Source organism: Globicephala melas, chromosome 10, assembly GCF_963455315.2.
Source record: "Globicephala melas chromosome 10, mGloMel1.2, whole genome shotgun sequence".
Taxonomy (NCBI): domain Eukaryota; kingdom Metazoa; phylum Chordata; class Mammalia; order Artiodactyla; family Delphinidae; genus Globicephala; species Globicephala melas.
The window spans coordinates 96,300,266-96,325,196 of record NC_083323.1 but is presented as its reverse complement, the minus strand read 5'-3'; the positions used below and the strand labels follow the sequence as shown (position 1 = coordinate 96,325,196).

General features: G+C 44.4%; 1 protein-coding gene across 3 annotated transcripts in view; it reads left to right on the top strand.

Moving 5' to 3' along the window:
* The window catches only part of COPS7A (COP9 signalosome subunit 7A), a 27,392-nt gene extending 2,461 nt beyond the window's left edge, over positions 1 to 24,931 (top strand). The window contains exons 2-9 of one of the 3 annotated variants that reach the window (XM_060306337.2): positions 15,236 to 15,747; positions 16,116 to 16,320; positions 18,228 to 18,303; positions 18,533 to 18,621; positions 19,700 to 19,926; positions 20,575 to 20,680; positions 20,790 to 20,941; positions 21,093 to 24,931. In XM_060306337.2, coding sequence (XP_060162320.1) covers positions 16,159 to 16,320; positions 18,228 to 18,303; positions 18,533 to 18,621; positions 19,700 to 19,926; positions 20,575 to 20,680; positions 20,790 to 20,941; positions 21,093 to 21,132 — 852 coding nt within the window. In that variant the 5' untranslated portion in view covers positions 15,236 to 15,747; positions 16,116 to 16,158 and the 3' untranslated portion in view covers positions 21,133 to 24,931. Of the gene's footprint in view, positions 1 to 15,235; positions 15,748 to 16,115; positions 16,321 to 18,227; positions 18,304 to 18,532; positions 18,622 to 19,699; positions 19,927 to 20,574; positions 20,681 to 20,789; positions 20,942 to 21,092 lie in introns of those variants that run through there. The other 2 variants (XM_060306336.2, XM_030834589.2) reach the window with 2 other exon arrangements.

Genomic DNA, 24,931 nt, shown 5'->3' with positions numbered 1-24,931 from the left:
TTCCCACCAACAATGCAGGAGGGTTCCCTTTTCTCCACACCCTCTCCAGCATTTGTTGTTTGTAGATTTTCTGATGATGCCCATTTTAACTGGTGTGAGGTGATACCTCATTGTAGTTTTGATTTGCATTTCTCTAATAATTAGTGATGTTGAGCAGCTTTTCATGTGCTTCTTGGGCATCTGTATGTCTTCTTTGGAGAAATGTCTATTAGGTCTTCTGCCCATTTTTGGATTGGGTTGTTTGTTTTTTTTAATATTGAGCTACATGAGCTGTTTATATATTTTGGAGATTAATCCTTTGTCTGTTGATTCATTTGCAAATCTTTTCTCCCATTCTGAGGGTTGTCTTTTGGTCTTGTTTATGGCTTCCTTTGCTGTGCAAAAGCTTTTAAGTTTCGTTAGGTCCCATTTGTTTATTTTTGTTTTTATTTCCATTACTCAAGGAGGTGGATCCAAAAAGATCTTGCTGTGATTTATGTCAAAGAGTGTTCTTTCTATGTTTTCCTCTAAGAGTTTTATACTGTCTGGTCTTACATTTAGGTCTCTAATCGATTTTGAGTTTATTTTTGTGTATGGTGTTAGGGAGTATTCTAATTTCATTCTTTTACATGTAGCTGTCCAGTTTTCCCAGCACCACTTATTGAAGAGACTGTCTTTTCTCCATTGTATATCCTTGCCTCCTTTGTCATAGATTAGTTGGCCATAGGTGCATGGGTTTATCTCTGGGCTTTCTATCCTGTTCCATTGATCTGTATTTCTGTTTTTGTGCCAGTACCATATTGTCTTGATTACTGTAGCTCTATAGTATAGTCTGAAGTCAGGGAGTCTGATTTCTCCAGCTCCATTTTTTTCCCTCAAGACTGCTTTGGCTATTCAGGGTCTTTTGGGTCTCCATACAAATTTTAAGATTTTTTGCTCTAGTTCTGTAAAAAATGCCATTGCTAATTTGATAGGGATTGCATTGAATCTGTAGATTGCTTTGGGTAGTATAGTCATTTTCACAATGTTGATTCTTCCAACCCAAGAACATGGTATATCTCTCCGTCTGTTTGTATCATCTTTAATTTCTTTCATCAGTGTCTTATAGTTTTCTGCATACAGGTCTTTTGTCTCCCTAGGTAGGCTTATTCCTAGGTATTTTATTCTTTTTGTTGCAGTGGTAAATGGGAGTGTTTCCTTAATTTCTCTTTCAGATTTTTCATCATTAGTGTATAGGAATGCAAGAGATTTCTGTGCATTAATTGTGTATCCTGCTACTTTACCAAATTCATTGATTAGCTCTAGTAGTTTTCTGGTGGCATCTTTAGGATTCTCTATGTATAATATCATGTCATCTACAAACAGTGACAGTTTTACTTCTTCTTTTCCAATTTGGATTCCTTTTATTTCTTTTTCTTCTCTGATTGCTGTGGCTAGGACTTCCAAAACTATGTTGAATAATAGTGGTGAGAGTGGATATCATTGTCTTGTTCCTGATCTTAGAGGAAATGCTTTCAGTTTTTCACCATTGAGAATGATGTTTGCTGTGGGTTTGTCGTATATGGCCTTTATTATGTTGAGGTAGGTTCCCCCTATGCCCACTTTCTGAAGAGTTTTTATCATAAAGGAGTGTTGAATTTTGTCAGAAGCTTTTTCTGCATCTATTGTGATGATCATATAGTTTTTATTCTTCAACTTTTTAATATGGTGTATCACATTGATTGATTTGCATATATTGAAGAATCCTTGCATCGCTGGGATAAATCCCACTTGATCATGGTGTATGCCTTTTAATGTGTTGTTGGATTCTGTTTGCTAGTATTTTGTTGAGGATTTTTGCATCTATATTCATCTGTGATAATTGGTCTGTAATTTTCTTTTTTTGTAATATCTTTGTCTGGTTTTGGTATCAAGGTGATGGTGGCCTCATAGAATGAGTTTGGAAGTGTTCCTTCCTCTGCAATTTTTTGGAAGAGTTTGAGAAGGAGGGGCGTTAGCTCTTCTCTAAATGTTTGATAGAATTCGCCTGTGAAGCCATCTGGTCCCGGACTTTTGTTTGTTGGAAGATTTTTAATCACAGTTTCAATTTCATTACTTGTGGTTGGTGTGTTCATATTTTCTCTTTCTTCCTCGTTCAGTCTTAGAAGGTTATACCTTTCTAAGAATTTGTCCATTTCCTCCAAGTTGTCATTTTATGTCATAGAGTTGCTTGTATTAGTCTCTTAGGACGCTTTGTATTTCTGCAGTTTCTGTTGTAACTTCTCCTTTTTCATTTCTAATTTTATTGATTTGAGTCTTCTCCCTCTTTTTCTTGATGAGTCTGGCTGATGGTTTATCAATTTTGTTTACCTTCTCAAAGAACCAGCTTTTAGTTTTATTGATCTTTGCTATTATTTTCTTTGTTTCTATTTCATTTATTTCTGTTCTGATCTTTATGATTTCTTTCCTTCTGGTAACTTTGGGTTTTGTTTGTTCTTCTTTCTCTAGTTCCTTTAGGTGTAAGGTTAGGTTGTTTATTTGAGATTTTTCTTGTTTCTTGAGGTAGGCTTGGATAGCTTTAAACTTTCCTCTTAGAACTGCTTTTGCTGTATCCCATAGGTTTTGGATCGTCGTGTTTTCATTGTCATTTGTCTCTAGGTATTTTTTGATTTCCTCTTTGATTTCTTCAGTGATCTCTTGGTTATTTAGTAACATATTGTTTAGCCTTCATGTGTTTGTGTTTTTTACATTTTTTCCCTGTAATTGATTTCTAATCTCATAGCGTTGTGATCAGAGAAGATGCTTGATACGATTTCAATTTTCTTAAATTTACTGAGCCTTGATTTGTGACCCAAGATGTGATCTATCCTGGAGAATGTTCCATGCGCACTTGAGAAGAAAGTTTAATCTGCTGTTTTTGGATGGAATATCCTATAAATATTAATTAAATCTATCTGGTCTATTGTATCATTTAAAACTTGTGTTTCCTTATCAATTTCCTGTTTGGATGATCTGTCCATTGATGTAAGTGAGGTGTTAAAGTCCCCCACTATTATTGTGTTACTGTCAATTTCCTCTTTTATAGCTGTTAGCAGTTGCCTTATGTATTGAGGTGCTCCTATGTTGGGTGCATATATATTTATAATTGTTATATCTTCTTCTTGGATTGATCCCTTGATCATTATGTAGCGTCCTTCCTTATCTCTTGTAACAGTCTTTATTTTAAAGTCTATTTTATCTGATATGAGTATTGCTACTCCAGCTTTCTTTTCATTTCCATTTGCATGGAATATCTTTTTCCATCCCCTCACTTTCAGTGTGTATGTGTCCCTAGGTCTGAAGTGAGTCTCTTGTAGACAGCATATATATGGGTCTTGTTTTTGTATCCATTCAGCAAGCCTGTGTCTTTTGGTTGGAGCATTTATTCCATCACGTTTAAGGTAATTATCGATATGTATGTTCCTATGACCATTTTCTTAATTGTTTTGGGTTTGTTTTTGTAGGTCCTTTTCTTCTCTTGTGTTTCCCACTTAGAGAAGTTCCTTTAGCATTTGTTGTAGAGCTGGTTTGGTGGTGCTGAATTCTCTCAGCTTTTGCTTGTCTGTAAAGCTTTTGATTTCTCCATCGAATCTGAATGAGATTCTTGCCGGGGTAGAGTAATCTTGGTTGTAGGTTCTTCCCTTTCATCACTTTAAATATGTTATGCCACTCCCTTCTGGCTTGCAGAGTTTCTGCTGAGAAATCAGCTGTTAACCTTACGGGAGTTCCCTTGTATGTTATTTGTCGTTTTTCCCTTGTTGCTTTTAATAATTTTTCTTTGTCTTTAATTTTTGTCAATTTGATTACTATGTGACTCGGCATGTTTCTCCTTGGATTTATCCTGTATGGACTCTCTGCGCTTCCTGGACTTGGGTGGCTATTTCCTTTCCCATGTTAGGGAAGTTTTCAACTATAATCTCTTCAAATATTTTCTCGGGTCCTTTCTCTCTCTCTTCTCCTTCTGGGACCCCTATAATGCGACTGTTGCTGCATTTAATGTTGTCCCAGAGGTCTCTTAGGCTGTCTTCATTTCTTTTCATTCTTTTCTCTTTATTCCGTTCCACAGCAGTGAATTCCACCATTCTGTCTTCCAGGTCACTTATCTGTTCTTCTGCCTCAGTTATTCTGCTATTGATTCCTTCTAGTGTAGTTTTCATTTCAGTTACTGTATTGTTCATCTCTGTTTGTTTGTTCTTAAATTCTTCTAGGTCTTTGTTAAACATTTCTTGCATCTCCTCGATCTTTGCCTCCATTCTTTTTCCGAGGTCCTGGATCATCTTCACTATCATTATTCTGAATTCTGTTTCTGGAAGGTTGCCCATCTCCACTTCATTTAGTTGTTTTTCTGGGGTTTTATCTTGTTCCTTCATCTGGTACATAGCCCTCTGCCTTTTCATCTTGTCTATCTTTCTGTGAATGTGGCTTTTGTTCCACAGGCTGCAGGATTGCTGTTCTTCTTGCTTCTGCTGTCTGCTCTCTAATGCATCTATTCCTGATAAGAGCCCCTAGGAGTCTCTAGAATGTCCTGTCGCTATCCCTCCTCCTGGCCCCGCTTTTCATGTCAGCTTGGTTTTTAATTCAGCCATTCTTTCTTGAGATTCCTTTCAAAACAGGAGAACTCTTCACACTCCCTGTCACCTTTCGCCAGTTGTGGGCAGTGATTTGACTGTGGATCCAAGCCCCTTTGATTGGATTCCTCCAAAGAAAGTTCAGCACTGGGGATAAGCACCTTTAACTGGAAATGTTGGCTTATCTGCTGCTGGTGTTGGAGGGTCTCCTGCAGAGGCAGCAGGTGGCTGTGGCTCACCGCGGGGACAAGGACACTGGCAGCAGAAGTTCTGGGAAGTGATCCTTGGCGTGAGCCCTCCCGGAGTCCGCCATTAGCCCCACCAAAGGGAAGGTAGTCCTCTAATAATGTTTTGAAAATCTAAATTGTATCATATTCTTGCCTGCTTAAAATATTTGAGTGGCTTTTCATTGTGCTTGGAGTAAATCTGAACTCCTTGTTAGGAGAGGCCCTCCAGCTCTTACTCCTCAATATTCAAGCAATGTGCCAGGTCAGACTTCTTGATGTTCTAAACATCTGAAATTATCCTCTTGGCACCCCTGTACTTTTCATCCCCTCTTCCTGGAATGCTTTGCCCCCAGCGTCTTCACCTAGTTGGCTCCCTCTTGTCATTCAGCCACCCACTCTGTCTCATTGGTATGTTTCACTGTTTTTCCAACTCATCACTCTCTGAAATGATCTTATATTTGTTCACTGTTTATTGTCTGACCCCACCCAGCCCCACAGACGCTAGAGAACAAAGACCTCATTTGCCTTGTTTACCCTGTATCCTTCCTTGGCACCTGACAGATAGTAGATGCTCAATGTTTATTGCTTAGCGAACTTCACCTGGGACCCCTGCCCACTCCAAGCTCTTCATTCTCTCCTGTGCACTCCACCTGCCTTTCCGGTCTATCTGCCTGCTCTCCCTGATCTCTTCCCTGTGCAGAATGCTTTAAGCCAAGTCTCTGCTTACACCCCTGCCCCTCCAGACTCTCACGCCTCATCCCCTGCGTTATTACTGTCATTAGCCTGACACACTCGCCTCCCGGAAGGAAACCTGCTGTTCTGACCAGCATCTGCAGTGACTGCCCTCCTGCTTGTCTGTCCCTGACAGCCCTTCATTCCGAGGTCAGAAGACAGTGAGTGAGCCCTGCTCCTAGTGTCTCCCAGTGGCAGGGAAAGACGGTGCACATTGGATTCAAACCGGGCCATGTCAGGCAGGGTGTGCAAATCCTGGGCCCCAGTGAGCCCCAGCTTCATCCTGAGGATATGATGGGTGTGGGTCAAATTTATCAAGTGAATATTCACTGGCAGTGTAAGTGACTTTTACACTGAAGACTTTGGGTCATTATGAATTATTTCTCATATTCCTGATTGATTCATTGTTTCAGTGACTTTTTTTTTTTTTTTTTTTTTTTTTGCGGTACGCGGACCTCTCACCGCTGCGGCCCCTCCCGCTGCGGAGCACAGGCCCCGGACGCGCCGGCTCAGCGGCCACGGCTCACGGGCCCAGCCGCTCCGCGGCATGTGGGATCTTCCCGGACTGGGGCACGAACCCGTGTCCCCTGCATTGGCAGCTGGATTCTTAACCACTGCGCCACCAGGGAAGCCCAATACCTTTTTGTTATTGAAACTTCCTATCATGGATTTTGGGTATCTCTCAAGTTATTTAGATCGTTAATGTCTTCAAATGAACTTGTATCATTTTCTGCATACAGATAATGCCCATCTTCTGTTTTACTTATTCCTACGTACTTTACTGCTTTTCTGTTACGGTAAATGGTATTTTTTAAGATTGCATTTCGAATTGCTTTTTGCTGGTATATAGAAACACACTTGATTTTAAATACTGATTTTAGCTTATTAACCACCTTAATAAGCTCTCTTTTATGTATACTAATTTTTCTATAGACTCTTGGAATTTTCTACAAAGACAGTCATGTCATCTGCAGATGATGGCAGTGTGCTTTTTCCTTTCCAATGCTGTGCTTTTAATTCTCTCTGCTTGTGCTGGCTGGGACCTTTAGTACAATGTTGAATAGAAACAGTAATAGCTGGCTTCTTTCTTTTGTTCCTGGTTTTAAAGGAAACACTTCCAACGTTTTCCCAGTAAGAATGGTGTTTGCCGTAGTTTTTTTTTTTTATTATGAAATTTTATCAAATTAAGGAAGCCCCCTTCTATTCCTAGTTTGCTAAGAGTTCTGTCACATGTGGTTGTTGAATTAAATGCTTTTCAAAGCCAATTTTTATTGTGAAATATAACACAAAGATAAATGCAATGAGAACATAAAGTATATTGAACAGTTATAAAGGGAATACTTAGAGAGGGAATACTCATGTAACCACCATCTAGGCCAACTAGAAGAGTCTTGCCAGTATTCAAAAAGGACCTCTGTGATCTTACTCCAACATATACCATTCCCTCCTCACGGTAGATCAGTAGTATTTTGACTTTTATGGCAATCACTTCCTTGATTTTCTTAATAATTTCCCTGTATGTATCTACATGCCTTAACAATATAGTTCCTTTTGTCTGCTTTTGAAGATACACATGTAATAATACTACGTGTATTTGTTATACGTGTAGCAGTGAATTACGGCATCATAGATGGGCATCTTCCACTTTATTAGATAATGCTAAACGCTTTTCCACGGTGGTTGAACCACTTGTCCACTCATTAGCTGTGTAGGAGAGTTTCTCTTGCTCCATGTTCTTGTCAACACAATATTTTCAGACTTTAGTTTAGGCTCCTTTGGTGTATACAGCGATATTTCATTATGGTTTTAATTTACATCTGTCTAATTATTAATAAGGTTGAGCACCTTTTCATATGTTCGTTGACCTTATGGATTTCCTCTTGTGAATTGCTAGTTCAACTCTTCAGTTCACATTTATAATTTTTATGGTTAGGATTTTTTCTTACTCATTTGTAGGCGTTCTTTGTACATCCTGGACACATCCTTTGTCAGTGATAATGTTACAAATTCTTCCTTCTATTCTGTGGTTTGTCTTTTGATGAACAGATGCTCTTGATTTTAATGCAGTCAAATGTATCAGTCTTTTCCTTTATGGTTAGTGTATTTGTCTTAAGAAAGATTTCCCTACCTTGAATTCATGAATAAATTCTTCTACATTATCTTTTTTTTTTTTTTGGCCATGCCACACATCTTGTGGGATCTTAGTTCCCCAACCAGGGATGGAACTGGGGCCCTTGGCGTGAAAGCCTGGAATCCTAACCACTAGGTCACTAGGGAACTCCCCTACATTATCTTCTAAAACCCTTTTAATTTGCCTTTTACATTTAGTCTGTAGCATAGTAGGGAATGATTTTTGTATGTGGCTTGAGATAGGGGTTCAGTTTTATTTTTTCATATGGATACCCAGTTGTCACAGCAACATTGAAATGTGTGTCTTTTCTCTCCTGCTCAAATGTGCAGATCTATCATAAATCGTGTCTATGTATGCGTCGATATTTTTCTGAGCTCTGTATTATGTTCTAGTGGTCAATTTATCTATCTATCTTGGGCCAGTACTACACTATCTTAACTACTGTGGCTTTGTAATTATGTCCTGGTATCTGGTAAAGCAAGTCTTGTTCGTTTCCAAGAGGCTATTTTTTGCCTTCTGCATTTCCATGTAAATTTTAGAATTGGTTTGTCAGTTTTATCCACTCACAAAAAAAGCCTGTTGGGATTTTGATTAGGATTGTCCTGAATCAGGATGAGGACTGTATGAATCTCTTTAGGGAGAACTGACTTCTTCATGATATTGAGACTTCTAATCTATGAATGCGAAATAGCTCTCCATTTGTTTTAGGTCTTCAGTGTCTCACAATAAATGATAATTTGCTGCCTATGGGTCTTACTCATGTTTCATTACATATATACCTTGATATTTGATATTTTTCATAGTATTGCGAGGGGTAAGTTTTAAAATCATTCATCATCTGATTGTTGTTCATATATAAATATATTAATTGATTTTATATTTTCTTAAGCAACCTTGTTAAACTCTTATTCTAATAATTTATTTGTAGATTCTTTTGAATGTTCTACATATGCAATCACATTTTGACATTTTCTGTAAATGATAACTGCTTTATTTCTTTTTTAACCTAATTATTTTACCCCCTTTTTTTTTTTCCTTACTCCTCTGTCTAGAATCCCTGTTACAAGACTAAACAGAATTGGTGGTACCAGGCATTCTTCTATCAGATTTACAAGTTCTCTTCTAGTTTTCTTCTTTTTTTTTTGACCACACTGTGTGGCTTGCAGGATCTCAGTTCCCCAACCAGGGATTGAATCCTGGCCGCACGGCAGTGAAAGTCTGGAATCCTACCCACTAGGCCACCAGGGAACTCCCACAAGTTCCCTTCTAGTTTTCTAAAAAAAATTTTTTTTTTTTTTTTACCACAAATGGATGTTGATTTCATCACATGCTTTTTCTGTATTTATTGAGATGCCTGTGTGATTTATTCCTTTAATCTACTGAAGTGATGAATAAAATGAATGTATTTTCTAATATTAAGCTCGCCTTAAATTCCTGCCATAAATTCAAGTTAGTCTTGGTGTATTATCTTGTTTGCCCTTTGCTAGATTCAGTTTGCTCTTGTTTTATTGAAGATTTTTGTATCTCTGTTAATAAGTGAGATTGGCCTGCAATTTTCCTTTCTCGTATTACCCTTTTCTGGTTTAGCTATCAAAGTCATTCTGGCCCCATAGAATGAGTTATGGACTGTCCTTTCTTTTCCTAATTTCTGGAAAATTTTATATAAGGTTAAAATTATCTGCACTTTGAAAGCTTGGTGCAACTTGCCTGTAGGATGTAATTTTTAACCCTGTCTTTTCTTTTTACACCTCACGTCTCATCCATTTGCAAATTCTGTTCACCTCAGCTTTAAATTAAATTCAGAATCCAACTACTTCTCACCTCCACTGCTACCACCTTCATTTAAGCCACCACAATCTCTCACCTGGATCATTGGAGTAGCCTCCTAAATAAACTCGTTGTTTCTGTCCATGCAGCATCAGAATATTTTAAACATATGGGTCAGATCCTGTTACTCCTCTGCTCAAATCCTCCACGGGTGTCCATCTCACCCAGAGTAAGAGCCAAAGTCCTTACCATGACCCACAAGGCCTGATAGGACCTGGCCACCCGGCTCTCTCTCCCACCTCAGCCACTACTTCTCTCCCTTCTCACTCTGATACCGACTAGGGTATCAGATCAATAGAAATTGACTAGAGGCCAGACAAGAGATTCAGGCAAGACTTTACTGGGGCTCCTGCAGCCACAGGAGGTAGCGAGAACAGGCAGGTTCCCTTGATTGCTCGCTCCCGAAGGGGGCGGTGAGCTGGTTTCTTATACAAGGTGATGGTAGGGGTGTGTCCCGGGGGGTCAGGCCAGAGTGGTGGTTTAGGTGTGTTGCTTACCCCTTGGGTGGTGTTTTGTGCAGGGGGCAGGGGCGGGCATGCACAGTACCCTGTTTTTGCTCCTGGCTCTGCAGAAGTGAAGTGGCAGTTGAGTTTTTTGGTCTTTTTGTATCTTTTTGTTCATAATTTGTCCCAACTGTGCTTGCACATGGTTATTTTTAGTCCCTTATAGTTTCTTTATACCTTGTAGCTCCAGGAGCTGTTTGTCCAGTTGCAAGCATTGCAGCACTGCAGCAAAGGGTCCCAGGTCCCAGCCTGTTTCAACTCTGCTCCAGCCACACAGGCCCCCTTGCTGTTCCTCATACTCATCAATAGGTTCTCATCTCAGAGACTTGGCACTTGTAGTTTGCTCTGCCTGGGACACTGTCCCCACAGAAATCCATATGACTTGCTCCTTTTTCTTTCTTTAAAGTCTCTGCTCCATTGTCACCTTATCAGAGAGGCCTTTCCTTACAACCGTATACAAAAGAGCAAATGTCTCTTGCATTCCCCATCCCCCTCCTTGTTTTTTTTGCTTCATAATTTGCTCCTGACCACTTACGTGTGGACCTATGTATTTACTGCCTGAGTCTCACCACAAGAATGTAAACACCAAGAGGGCAGCTATTTTTTCTATATCCCTAGTAGTTAGAACAAAAGCCTGACAATAAGAGGTGCTAAATATATTCTTCTGAATCACTGATGAATATTTTATTATGTGTCTGACTCCTTAGACATCAGCTTCTCTAGCTTTATTTCAGTGCATCTTGTTTTCTACCCTTAGCATTAAAAACACAGCACCTGACACACGGCCTTGTAAATAACTGTCACTTAGTAATAAATGAGTGAATAAATGTTACATCCTAATCTTTGCTTAAGCTTAATTAGCTCCCATCCTCCCTTGGAGATCTTTACTTTTCTTCCCACTTTCCCCTTTTTCCTTATTTCTATTCTTCTCTTTCTCATATCCACCCCTCCTCCTCTTCTCTCTCTGCCCTTTCTAATCTCACTTCTTTAGTCCATCCCCCCTCCTTTCTTCCTCCAAATTCTCCTTTTCTCCTTATCAATTGTCCCCTCATTTTCTTCTCTTATTCCTCTCTCTCTCACGGGACCATAAAACATCAGAATCAGAGCTGGCCTTAATCTCTTACTGTGCAGATACTGAAGAGGAGCTACCACAAGATGGCACAATCCGCTTTAAGGTCATAGCTAGTGTAAAGCTGAATGAATCAGGACTAGATCTCAGACTCTTTCTCCCTCCTCTCTTCTCTCTTTCATTTCTGCTTTTTCTTCTCTTTCTTAGCACAGTGTTGGAGTCAGACAAACTTGCATTTGGATCTCAGTCCCATCACTTATACTGGTGACTTGCAACATATTATTTAACTTCTGTGATCCTCAGTGTCCTCACAGGTTAACTGAGATATTAATGTGCACCTCAAAGGGTTGTAAAGGTTAAATAAAAAGTTGAACAACAACAACATACACAGACCAAAAAAAAACCCCACAGCTAACATCATACTTAATAGTGAGAAACTCGAAGCTTTCTAAGGTCAGGTACAAGGCAAGGATATCCCCCCTCAGCATTCCTTTTCAACATTGTACTGGAAATCCTTGCTAAAGCAATAAAGCAAGAAAAAGAAAGAAAAGGTATACAGATTGGGAAGGAAGACATAAAACTGACTTTGTTCGCAGATGACATAATCATTTATGTAGAAAGTCTGAAAGAATGAACAACAACAACAACAAAAATCTCCTGGAACTAATAAGCAATTATAGCAAGGTTGCAGGATACAAAGGTTAATACACAAAAGTCAACTGCTTTCCTATATACCAACAATGAACAAGTGGAATTCGAAATTAAAAGCACAATGTCATTTAGTAACCAAAAAATGTGAAATACTTAAGTATAAATCTAACAAAGCATGTAAAAGATCTATGAGGAAAACTACAAAACTCTGATGAAAGAAATCGAAGAAGAACTAATTAAATGAAGAAATAATCCAAGTACACGGATAGGAAGACTCAATATTGTCAAAATATCAGTTCTTCCCAACTTGACCTATAGATTCAATACAATCACAACCACAATTTCAGCAAGTTATTTTATAGATATCAAAAACCATTCTAAAATTTATATGGAGAGGCAAAAGACCCAGAATAATCAATACAATATTGAAGGAGACGAACAAAGATGGAGGACTGACACTATCTGATTTCAAGACTTACTATAAAGCTATAGTCATCAAGATGGTGTGGTATTGATGAAAAAATAGACAAACAGATAAATGGAACAGAATAGAGAGCTCAGAAATAGACTCTCATATAGCCAACTAATTTTTTTTTTTTGCGGTACACGGGCCTCTCACTGTTGTGACCTCTCCCGTTGCGGAGCACAGGCTCCGGACGCATAGGCTCAGTGGCCATGGTTCACGGGCCCAGCCGCTCTGCGGCATGTGGGATCTTCCCAGACCGGGGCACAAACCCGTGTCCCCTGCATCGGCAGGCGGACTCTCAACCACTGCACTCCCAGGGAAGCCCTAGCCAACTAATCTTTGACACAGGAGCAAAGGCAATACAATGGAACAAAGATAGTCTCTTCAACGAATGGTGCTGGACATCCACTTGCAAAAAAAAAAAAAAAAAAGAATCTAGACACAGACTTTACACCCTTCACAAAAATTCACTCAAATGGATCACAGACCTACGTGTAAAATGCAAAACTATTAAACTCCTAGAAGATAACATAGGAGGAAACCTAGATAACCTCGAGTATGGTGATGCCTTTTTAGATATGCCACCAAAGACATTATACATGAAAGAAATAATTGATAAGGTAGACAATTAAAATGTAAAGCTTCCTCTCTGAGGTAGACAATATCAAGAGAATTATAAGACAAGCCACAGACTGGAAGAAAATATTTGCAAAAGACACATCTGATAAAGGATTGTTATCCAAAATATATGAAAAACGATTAAAACTCAACAAATAAGAAAACAACCCAATTAAGAAATGAACCAAAGACCTTAACAGACACTTCACCAAAGAAGATATACAGATGGCAAGCTCCACATCAGATGTCATCAGGGAAATGCAAAATAAAACGATAGTGAGATACCACTAGACACCTATTAGGATGGCCCAAATCTGGAACACTGGCAACACCGAATGTTGGTGAGGATGTGGAACAACAGGAATTTTCTCACTAATTGCTGGTGGGAATGCAAATTGGTACAGCCCAGTTGGAAGATAGCTTAGCAGTTTCTTACAAAACTAAACATACTTTTACCATATGATCCAGGAATGGGGCTCCTTGGTAGTTACCTGAGGGAGTAGAAAATTTATGTCCATACAAAAAACCTGAACATGGATGTTTATAGCAGCTTTATTCATAATTGCCCAAACTTGGAAGAAACCAAAATGTCCTTTAGTAGGTGAATTTATAAACAAACTGTGGTACATCCAGATGATGGAATGCTATTCCGCACTAAAAAGAAATTAGTTATCAAGCCACAAAAAGACATGAAGGAAACTTAAAGTGAAAGAAACCAATCTGAGAAGGCTACATACTGTATGATTCCTACTCTATGACATTCTGGAAAAGACAATGTTATGGAGATGACAAAAATATCAGTAGTTGCCAGGGGTAGGAGGCGGGGAGAGATAAGTAGGCAGAGCACAGAAAAATTTTACAGCAAGGAAAATACTCTGTATATTATAATTATGGATATATGTCATTATACAGTTTTCCAAACCCACTGAATGTATACCACCAAGAGTGAACCCTTAGGTAAACTATGGACTTTGGGTGATTACGATATGTCAATACAGGTTTATCCTAGGTAAAAAATGTACCATTCTGGTGTCTGATGTTGATAATGGAGGTTATCTATGCATGTGTGGGAGCAGGGGGTATATGGGGAATCTCTGTACCTTCCTCTCAGTTTTACTATAAAACTAAAACTGCTCTAAAAATATAAAGTCTTTAAGGGACTTTCCTGGCAGTCCAGTGGTTAAGACTCTGTGCTTCCACTGCAGGGGGCAGGGTTCTGTCCCTCGTTGGCAAACTAATATCTTGCATGTCACAAGGTCAAATAATAATAATAATAATAAAAGTCGTTAAAACGTTGAACAAATAAAGGCCTGGCACATAATAGAATATATATTGCCTCTTTTCTCGTTCTTTCCTTATATTTTTCTTTTTCCTTCCCTCTTTAAATGGATAAGGTTGGACTCATTAATTCTTTGGTTCCTTCAAACTTTGGATGCTTTATTATGCCTTTGATTCCTTCTCCTCACTTTCATGTATCAGCTCTTTCATTTATTTCTTCTTCTTCTTTCTCCTCCTCTGCCTCTTCTTCCTCATTTTATTCTTCTTCTCTTTGTCCTTTCCCTGTTTCTGTTTCTCCTTTTGTATCATGAACCAAGCCATGTGGACCATAAACATTGAGCTTAAAGTCCCCTCAGCTCCAGCAGTCTACCAGTTCTATGATTTTTTTTTCAGTTATCTTCTTTTTCCCTTTATCTTTCCAGTACTTATAAATTACTTAACTTCCCTGGGCCTCAGTTTTTCCATTTGGAAAATGGAAACAATAATGGATTGTTATAAGCATCAAATGAATGAAGTAAAGCTGTTAGCTCAGTGCCTCACACAAAGGCTCCAAGACACTGTTAACTTTGCTCTCGTTTGACTTTCTGCGAGCCCGGGATGAAATAAAAAACACTATAGAAATGTTAGTTTATTTTTTTTTCCCCCTAAAGTATCACAGTGAATTGGAAAGTTGGCTCCAGGTTTGAAAAGACATGGGTTCCAGGGAAAACTATGAATTCTTATGAACCTCAATTTTCTGATCTATAAAATGAGAATAACAATATATGCCTTCCCTCCACCTAGTGTTTTTTTCCTTCCCGGGAATTAAAAAAGTCAATGTGTAGGAAAGCATCACCCTATAAGTACATGTGGTAATCATGACAGATGGTGTTCTGGAGTCACAGTGGGGATGCTGTAAAGTTACGAGGATTCAGCGGGATATATTTTTAATTTTAAAAGATGCCTGACCTACAGTAAGCATTCGATACATGCTATAGCTATTACTATTTCCTTTACCGTGTCCACTCTTTTCTCTAGATCCTCCAAAAAAATGAGTGGTTGCGCTACCCAGGTGATCTCTGCTGCTCAACTTCTATTATTGATTGTCCCCGTCCTCTCACCTCCTCATCCCACCAGGCTTTTTTCCTCCTCCCCCTCTCTTACGATCACAGCTTTCATCTCGCCTCAGGCACCCCGTGCAGCCAGATGTCCAGATCTCAAGCAGCTTAGAACTGCCGGGACCGGCCTGAGACCTGGAGTTCCCTCCGCTTTTAGCGTCTAGCACTCTTCCAACAATAAAGTTTTATTGAAAAAAGCCGAAGAAAGGGCGCCCATCCTTCTTTCTGCAACAGCCAATCAGAGGGCAGAACGCCTGCTTCGCTCACGGGAGCTTCAGCAGTCAGAGGAAAGGGCGGGGCATGTCGCTCCCGAAGCCCGCCCCGTAAGAGCGGAAGTACGGCCGGAAGCCAGCCATAGAGTTTAGGGGCCAGAGCGGCCCTGCAGGGAGTTGGCAGGAAAGGCTGGGAACAGCTGCCGGAGGTGACGGAGCGGTGGCCCCGCCCGGTACGCTGGAAGACGAAGCTTCCAGGTAGCTGTCCGCAGGGTCTGACCCAGAGTACGACGGGGCAGCCGGCGGGAGCCCACGGTCCCTGGGCGGCCTCTTTAAGGGAGGGGGCGGAGCCACGTGGAAGGATCCCGAGGGTGAGGTCACGTGCTGCGGGGCACATGCGGGGCACAGTGGCGATTTGAGGGAGCGTCGTCGTTGGGGTGGACACTATGTGACGCCCCTCCCCCCACTAAGACCTGTGCCTTGGGGTTCAGTGGGGTGCACTGGTGGGACTTGGGGATAGGCCCAGGGATGGGAGAGGTGGGCGTGGCAACCCTGTGTCAGCCAGGCTGCCATCGAAGTGGCTGAATTTAGGATTCCTAGATCCAAGGGTTAGACTGCTCCGTCTCTGATTCCTCGTTGCAAAAGTGGCTCAATGCCTCTGCAATAGAGGTCCTAGGCCTTGTGCTTTCCATCCTCCCCAGTTCAGGAACCTCCAGCTTCACATCCTCTTTCCTTGCAGCTCCAGACTTCCTGAGCCCAGGTACCCCCAGCTCAGTGCAGCCATGAGTGCCGAGGTGAAGGTGACAGGGCAGAACCAGGAGCAATTTCTGCTCCTGGCCAAGTCGGCCAAGGGGGCAGCGCTGGCCACTCTCATCCACCAGGTGCTGGAGGCCCCTGGTGTCTACGTGTTTGGGGAACTGCTGGATATGCCTAATGTTAGAGAGGTGGGTTCTTGGCCTGGATAGCACCCAGGGAGGCTTGGGTTTGAGAACGGGTGGGCAGGGCTCATTCTGCAACCCCATAACCATTCAGTTGAACAAGAATATGGTGATTATTAACTGGCAGCTTGCAGAAGTAAGTAGGCAAGTAAACCTCTTAATTCCCCTTTGGAGATGAATGATCTGTAAAACCCAGTATTTTTCATTTTTAAGCAAAAGAGCCTGTGATTCAGAATAGGAGACCTGATGCTAGCCTGTCTCCATCAGTGTCGTAGCTCTTAATAATCATATTGCCTTGATCAGGTCACTTTTATTTTAGGGCCTAAATTGTCTTTTAAAAATGGACCTGAGGGGGGAAAAAAAAAAAAAAAGGACCTGAGGGCTTCCCTGGTGGCGCAGTGGTTGAGAGTCCGCCTGCCGATGCAGGGGACACGGGTTCGTGCCCCAGTCCGGGAAGATCCCACATGCCGCGGAGCGACTGGGCCTGTGAGCCATGGCCGCTGAGCCTGCGCGTCCGGAGCCTGTGGTCCGCGACGGGAGAGGCCACAACAGTGAGAGGCCCGCGTACCTTAAAAAAAAAAAAAAAAAAAAAAGGACCTGATACTGCCCTTCACTATTGTTGTAGAAATCAGATGAGATTATGGGAAAGTATAAAGTCTGGTACAAGTGGAAGGAATGAATGTGAAATTGGCATGACCTGTTCTCTCCCGTTTGCACCATATGCTAATTCACTTAAGTTTGATAAGGTAGAAGTTATCTTTTTCCCAAAGACACATGGCAAGATGCTAGGAATGCAGCAGAGAGAACTGTTCACAGAGAAGTGGCGAGTTAAGAGTTTAAAGCCCAGAGTGAGTAGGTTGCCAAGATGGGTGACGCCAGCCGAAGCCCTGAGATGTTATGACAGTGGTAGGTGGACAGGTATGAGTTAGGTTTTTGAGTGCCAGTGATTGAGTCAATGAATTTAGCCTTTTGGAATCCTTCTGGTCCGAAGAAAACTGGCTGCCTTCCTTCCCTGCTCTCCTCTGCAGTGGAATTAAAGAGAATCAGGGTGAAGGAATAGAAGTGTGTTTTGGGTTCCTGTTCAGCACTCTGCTAGTCATCTGGGAATACCAGAAAAGCACAAGATACAGTGCTCCCCTTGTGAAACTTACGTTCCAGTTGCAGAGAGAAGATGAATGGATATCCATGCGTAAATCATTTATTTAGCAAGGATTTATCAGCAGAGCAAACTTACATGCACAGCTCTGCTAGACCTAAGTGGGATACCAGAGACCACATCTGTAATCTTGTTGAAAAGAAAGATATTCTTAGGTAACAACCTTAGGTGGGCTTCGACTGACTAAGTGGGTGATCAGTGGTAGGAGAGGAGGTCTGGGTGGACCGGCTTGGGTGATGAAAGCTCCCGGGTGAGGCCCGTCTGAAGCAGAGGCCACAAATCCCAGTGCCTGCTCAGTTCGTGCAGCCGTGAAGGGAGTGAGGCTGAGGCAGAAGTCTTTGGTGAATTGGAGGGTACAGCAGCCCCCCTAAAGGTATTCAAATTCAGAAATGCTAAATATACTCTAAGGACCAGACAACACAGTTTGCAGTGTTTGGGGGGTGTGCGTGGTGTGTGTGTGTTAGATACTAAACACTGAAAGTTTTCAACTCTGAGTTTAGGGTAGGAATTGGAGGCAGATGGAGCAAGAGGACATTGTGGACTGGGGGGATAGTGTAAACAAAGGCCTGGAGGCGGAAGTGAGGCCTTCCTGTGGGGAGAGTGGTCAGAGAGGCAGAGAGCTCCTTTCGGTGAGCTGGGAAGCTAATGTTGGAGGGGAAGGCTGGGGCCAGAAAGTGGAGCTCAAACTGGGTAAGGCTGGGAAGGTGGAGAGAGAGGCCCTTCCTGTCACTTCTTCTCTCCCATCATGTTCTCACAGCTGGCTGAGAGTGACTTTGCTTCCACGTTCCGGCTGCTCACGGTGTTTGCTTATGGGACGTATGCTGACTACTTAGGTAACAGGAGGGGTGGAGGTCTGGAGACTGGAGGTGGGAGAAGGGCAGTTTACCGAGGGACTTAGAAGAAATTCCTGGGATACCCGACTTAGATCCCTTAAGTACACAGGGTCAGGGTCAAGACCTGAATTGGCATGGAAAACTCAAAAAAAAAAAAAAAGGCAAGGGAAGGAGGCTAGGGCTTTCCACAAATGTGAAATCAGGATTTCTTTGTCTTTTTTTTTTCTAGCTGAAGCCCGGAATCTTCCCCCACTCACAGAGGCTCAGAAGAATAAGCTTCGACACCTGTCAGTCGTCACCCTGGCTGCCAAAGTCAAGGTGAGTGACAGTCCCCCCAGTCCTGAGGCGCAGAGAGCCCTTCTGTATCTCCCTTCTCGAGGGTCCATCTGAAGGGAATGGCATTGGACAGCCTTTGACCACCGTGTTGCTTCTTCCTGCCTCGCCCCACGCCCCTCCAGGGTCTGTGTCTGAACGCTGTTACCTGCGGCCTTTGGGGCTGAATATTATTCTCCTAGTTTTCTATTTTGTTTTTCTTTTTCAACCAACTTAAGTTCTAATTAAAACACCTTTTACGTTTGGGGTCAGAATAGCAACTAGGATACCGCTCACTGTCGTTCAGCAGCCCCTCTTCCCCCCGCCGTAAAGTCCTCTGCAGACAGCCGCGGCATCCAGAGCTGGAATGAAGCGCTCTCTTCTGGGGAGGTGCCAGCTTCTGTTTGCTGAAATAAGAAACACGTAACCCAGGGTATTCCCTGGCGGTCCACTGGTTAGGACTCGGCGCTTTCACTGCGGTGGCCCGGGTTCAACAATCCCTGATCGGGGTACTAAGATCCCGCAAGCTGCGCGGCGCGACCAAAAGAAACGAAAGAAAGAAAGAAATACATAGGCCAGAAGTGTCTTTGTATATCCAGCTGGGTTCTGTTTTTGTTAACTCTCCGCCTCCGCCCACCTGCGTCTCCCAGTTGTTACTGACTCTCGGCGTGCTCATGGTTTTACTTAAACCAGGCTGTCTACTGCAAGATGCCTCTTTGGAGGTAGACGGAGTATAAATGGTAAACAGAGTAGCTCCAGACCTCTCCTACACCACATCCTCCCATTATGTCAAGCTCATCTTGACCAGGTCCGTGCTGTGTCCTGAGCTGGGCCAGAGGATGGACATCCAGGCAGATGTCCCCCTGGGGTGGGGGGGGGAAGGGAGTAGGGGAGCATATGTCTTTTATTTAAGATTGTTCTTCTCACGTTGTTATTTCTCAGGTGGGAGTACTTTTATTTATTTTACCTTAGAACCAGCCTCTTAGAGGAAACGATATAGGAGTAGGAGCGGAGGGTGGGCAGGGGGTGGGGGAAGGAGGGAAGAAGAATCTTGGAAGCCCTTCTCTGCTGCGGAACCTCACAGCCCCAGCCCGCCCTCGGGCCCCAGTGTATCCCATACGCAGTGCTGCTGGAGGCCCTGGCCCTGCGGAACGTGCGGCAGCTGGAAGACCTCGTCATCGAGGCCGTGTACGCCGACGTGCTGCGCGGCTCCCTGGACCAGCGCAACCAGCGGCTGGAGGTTGACTACAGCATCGGGCGGGACATCCAGCGCCAGGACCTCAGTGCCATCGCCCGAACCCTGCAGGAGTGGTGAGACCTGTGTCCCGGCGCCGTCCCTTCTCTGCTCGCCCCAAGAAAGGGAGGGATGCTTTGGAGGGGGGCGAGTTGGGCCGGGAGGCAGAGGTGGAACCCAAGAGGATGAAGGGGAGTGAGCTCGTTCCTCCAGAGGCTTCTGAGGGAGAAAAAGAGTGGAGGAGGGCCTGGGGGGCAGGAGGCCGGAGGCGCGTCCTCGATGCAGTAACCGGGGGAGGGAGGGGGTGGTACTCTTGAGCGCACCCCCTGCGGTGTGGATCACGTGTCTCCGGCTGCATGCAGGCCCCTGGTCAGTGAGCAGCCCTGTCCACAGGCCACGGGCCTCTCCCGCTTCTGTTTTCTGTGTTCTTGTCTGACTTGAGCTCGTTAAGACACCTCCTCTTTTTCCTCTTTGCCTCCCCCACCCTGTTTTGGTTTTAGTTCCTACTCCCATCTTGCACATCACTCCGGGCACTTCTCTCTCCTCCCGTATCTTACCTGAGTGTCCTGCTGGCTCCTGGGAGTATTGTCGCAGGTGGCTCCCAGGTGCCCTGGCAAGGCTTCTGACTCAGACAGGGGTCTGGATGGCCGGACGTGGGGGTGTCTGCGAGTCTCTCTTTCGCGAGCCTGATCACAACCCTCCTCTGCTGACCCTCGTTCCCGCAGGTGTGTGGGCTGCGAGGTGGTGCTGTCGGGCATCGAGGAGCAGGTGAGCCGCGCCAACCAGCACAAGGAGCAGCAGCTGGGCCTGAAGCAGCACATTGAGAGCGAGGTGAGCAGGCGGGCGTCCCGGGCAGTGACGGCCGCAGGCAGACCAGGTGGGCAGGGGCTGGCAGGTTCTGGAACCTTCCTCGTTCTCCCCACTCCTTTCATCCTGGTAGGTCGCCAACCTGAAAAAAACCATTAAAGTCACAACAGCTGCCGCCGCCGCGGCCACGTCTCAGGACCCCGAGCAGCACCTGACGGAGCTGAGGGAACCGGCTCCAGGCAGCAACCAGCGCCAGCCCAGCAAGAAAGCCTCGAAGGGCAAGGGGTGAGCGGCTGCGGCGGAGCCGCCGGCGTCCGGGGGCCCTGCTGCTGCTTCCTCGTCCCTCCCGTCACCTGCGTGGGGGTCGGGAACGGGGGAGCTTGCAGCGCTGAGGGGGTTCCCTGCAGCCTCTCTCTCTCTCTCTTCCCCTTGCCAGGCTCCGAGGGAGCGCCAAGATTTGGTCCAAGTCGAACTGAAGGGACTGTCGTTTCTTCTGGGATGTGGGGTCCTAGCTGCCTGCCTGCCCCTTAGGAGTCCTCAGAGAGCCTTCCTGTGCCCCTGGCCAGCTGATAGCCTAGTTCATGACCCGTCACCTCCCTGCTTCCCTCCCACCCCCCAGGCACAGACCACACCGTCTCTGGGGGAGGCAAGTACACGTCGTTTTGTTGGTACTTTTTGTTTCACGTAACTTTCTTGTGTGTCCCATTGTCCCCTCTTCCTGCCACGCTCCCTCCCCTATTTCTTTAGGAGTCAGCGTCTGTCCCTGTTTATTATACGTCACTGAGTGGGTGGGGCTGCCGTGTCTCCAGCATAACCCACACGTGATCCCTTCCCCTTCCTCCGCCCCAGCCCTGCATGCCCAGCCTCCTGCCCACCCGCCTGTTTGGGCAGCATCTGAAGAGCCATAGGGCTCCCACCTTTATTCCCACCCTGAGAGTTCTGGGAGCCATTCTAGGAGTCACTGGACACTCACATCCTAGAATCCTGTCACTCTGCAGTTGTTTCCTGTCCTCTCTCCTCCCCTTGGGTCCTGGGAGTGCTGCTGCTTCAATGACCCCAGAGCCTCAGGGCAGCTGTTTCTTGAGCTGTTGTGAGATGGTCCTTTCTTGGCCTTGGCTGTCTTAGAAAGCCTGATGGCAATCCTGGAAGGATTTACACTTCCTTCTGTGAGTTTTGTGTGGAAGGGCAGGGGATATAGATTGTATAAAAAGAGTATATATACGTATATCTATATATAACATGACACAGAAATAAATCTATGAGAAGTCTATCTACAAACACGCCCTGAACTGGGTGTCTTCTGTCTTTGGTGTTTGTGGATGGGAAGAAGGCTCATTCCCAGTCCACTCTAAAGCAAAGTGCCGGAAAAACAAAAGAACCAGGTACTGGAGACCTAGATCGTGGGCCGTTTGGCTCTGGCCAGGTCGGCTCAGCATCTCGGCATTCTTTAAGAAGCAGTGGATGCTCACCGAGCACCAGCCTGTGGCAGGCTCTGGAGGTCCAAAGCGATGGGCACTGTCCCTGCTCTCAAGGAGCTTGAGTTCAGCCTGTTTCCTTCCACCTTATAGAATTGTAGGCGGAAGAGTTGATAGTAAACTTCAGTTTTTGCATCAGTACCACACAGGACTCTCCCATCTCAGTAAAAAGCAGCAGTCGGGCTCCTGTCCCCGTCCAAGGCAGAGCGTCCAAGCAGCATGTGCTGGGAGGATTAGTCTCCTTGGCTCAGCGCACTGCTGCGCACGCCCTAGAATTGGGAAGCTCTAGTGTAAGGGACAGCTGCCCCCCCGCCCGCCCCCTCCCGTGCATGAGAGGCGATTGCCTCCTGAGGGTCCCAGTGTTGACCGAGTTGCCCTCCCGAGCTTGTGCTGTCCTCTAGGTGGAGACGTAGGACAGACTACTGTTTACTGATCCTAAAGGTGTCAGTTGTAGAATTGGAAGTGGGGGTAGATCCCGAGTTTTCCGTTAAAAGTGGTCCGGGTGAGCCAGTTATCTTGCAGGGCAGCGGAGACTGAATGGGACCAGTCCAGTGGGCCCTGTCTCGGGAATTGACACTGTTGGCCTCTCGCTTTAGCTTTGGCCTAGGCTAGCCTGTTGAGCCTGTTACATCTTGAGTCTAAGTCTCTGAAATAAAGCCCTTCTTCCTCCCACACCGTCCACTGTGCAGAAGTCACTAACTGCTGTTGCTTCGAGCCTGTGCCCCCTTTCCCTGCCCAGGCCCCATTTTTCTCTTGAACTTTAGTATCTCATTTTCCTGTAAGCTGCTTCCAGCCCTGACTCCACAACTGCCCTGATCTGTCTAGTGCCGGCCTTCCGTGGGTGTCTCTACAGTCTGGTGTGGGCTGGGCTGGGACTGCCTGGTCCTCCACCCAAAGAGGGAGGAGGCGCCGTTCACAGCCCCAGGGACATGAACGTGCAATTTGTCTTTGATTTACAAAGACAGGGCTCTTGGCTCCCAAGGCTTGGAGATGGGGGAGCGCAGTATTTGGGGGCTGGTTTTGACCATGGAATTTAGTTCAGGATTTAGGGATTCCGTGCATAACCAAGCCTAGGGCACCAGGAAGATTCTCCCAACCAAGAGTCTTATCAGCACTTGCACATTCTCACATGCTGATCCCTACTGTACAGCAATCTCAGAGGAGCTCAGGGCTGGACCACTCTGGTAGGGAGGAAGAGGAAGAGAACTTGGCTTCCTGTGAGTTCAGAGTTCGTGCACATGAAACAGGTGACACTTAGAAGGTAAAGACAAAGTCTCCATAGCTAAAAAACATGACTGCACTGGGGCGCACCTTTATGCACAAGAAGAGCAAGGGCAATGTCTATAGTCAATGTTTCACGCGATCCCGTTAAAAGAGGGGTTAGAAATTCTCTGCTTAGGTTCAACTTCCAACGTGGGTGGAGAGAAGGGAGTTCAGCGGGGCAAGTCTAGGCAGTGTATGAGTTCTCTTGCTGTGTAACAAATTACCCTGAAACTTAGTGGCTTAAAACAACCCACATTTATTATCTCAGTTTCTATGGTCCGCGAATCGGCACAACTAAGTTGAGTTCTCTGCTGAGTTTTCAGGGTCCCTCCCGAGGCTACAGCACAGTGTTAGCGGGGCGTCTCATCTCAGGGCTCCAGTAGGAAGGACTTACTTCCAGGCACACCCAGTGATTGTCAACAGGATTCATCAGCTTTGGGTGGTCAGACTAAGGACTTCATTCCCTGGCTGACTGTATGTCAGAGGCAGCCCCGTTCATCAGAGCAAGAGCCAGAGAGAAGATATCAGCAAGGTGAAATCAGTCTTTTGTAACCTAATCACGGAAGAAACATCCCATCAATTTTACTAGTCACCAGGTTCAGCCTAGTGACTATCAGAAGGCAGGGATCATTGGAAGGCATGTCAGAAGTTTCCTACCTCAGGCAGTGTTTCTTTGGTCCACCGGCATCAGAATTATCAGGGGAGCTTTCGAAAATGCATATTCCTGGACCCCAGTTCCTACTGAATTAGAATCTCTGGGATTGGACTGGAAATGGGACTTCACTACCCTCGTTGACTCAGCTCTGAGCTGTGATGTCCCATTTATATAAGCAGACTTGCCCAGATTAGTGCCACCTTAGATCAGCTGAAAAGGCTTCTACTGCAGGGCCTTGGAGGACGGGTGAGGAGGCCCTGGGTCACCATCGGGAAAAGAATGATGAGCAAAGGTGAAACTTTGAGTACAGGGCGTGAGAGAGGACTTGTCCTGTCTCTGAGGTTCTTAAGTATATTGTTATATAATTAAAAGAAGTGTGATAAGTACTAAGACGTATAGGGTGACATGAAAGCGCTTACCGGGGGATCTACTTGCCTGGGGTCAGGAAAGCCTCCTCCCAGGATGTGACCTTTAAATTGAAATTAGAAACCCAAGTAGCAGTTAACCTGATAAAGGGGAGGGAGGATGAGCAATCTGAGTGGGAAGAAAAGTGGGATGAAGGCCTAGAAGCAGAAGGGTTTCATCCTGTGGACTACTGCAGCTCCCCTAATAAGAAATGTGTAACGTGGGGCATGCGTGGGGAATCCAGTCCTATACTTTTACGTATTGTTCATCTGTCCAATCAATTGGTAAATATATCTTGACTGAAAAATCTGAAATAATACAAACCATAATGCATATATTATACTTCTGGGCATTGGGATTTTGGGTGATTTTTGTCTTTTTGCCTGTCTCTATTTTCCAATATTTCTGTGATAATTTCTAATAATAAATAATATTATTTATTACTAATAAATAATATTTATTAAGTGCTTACTGTGA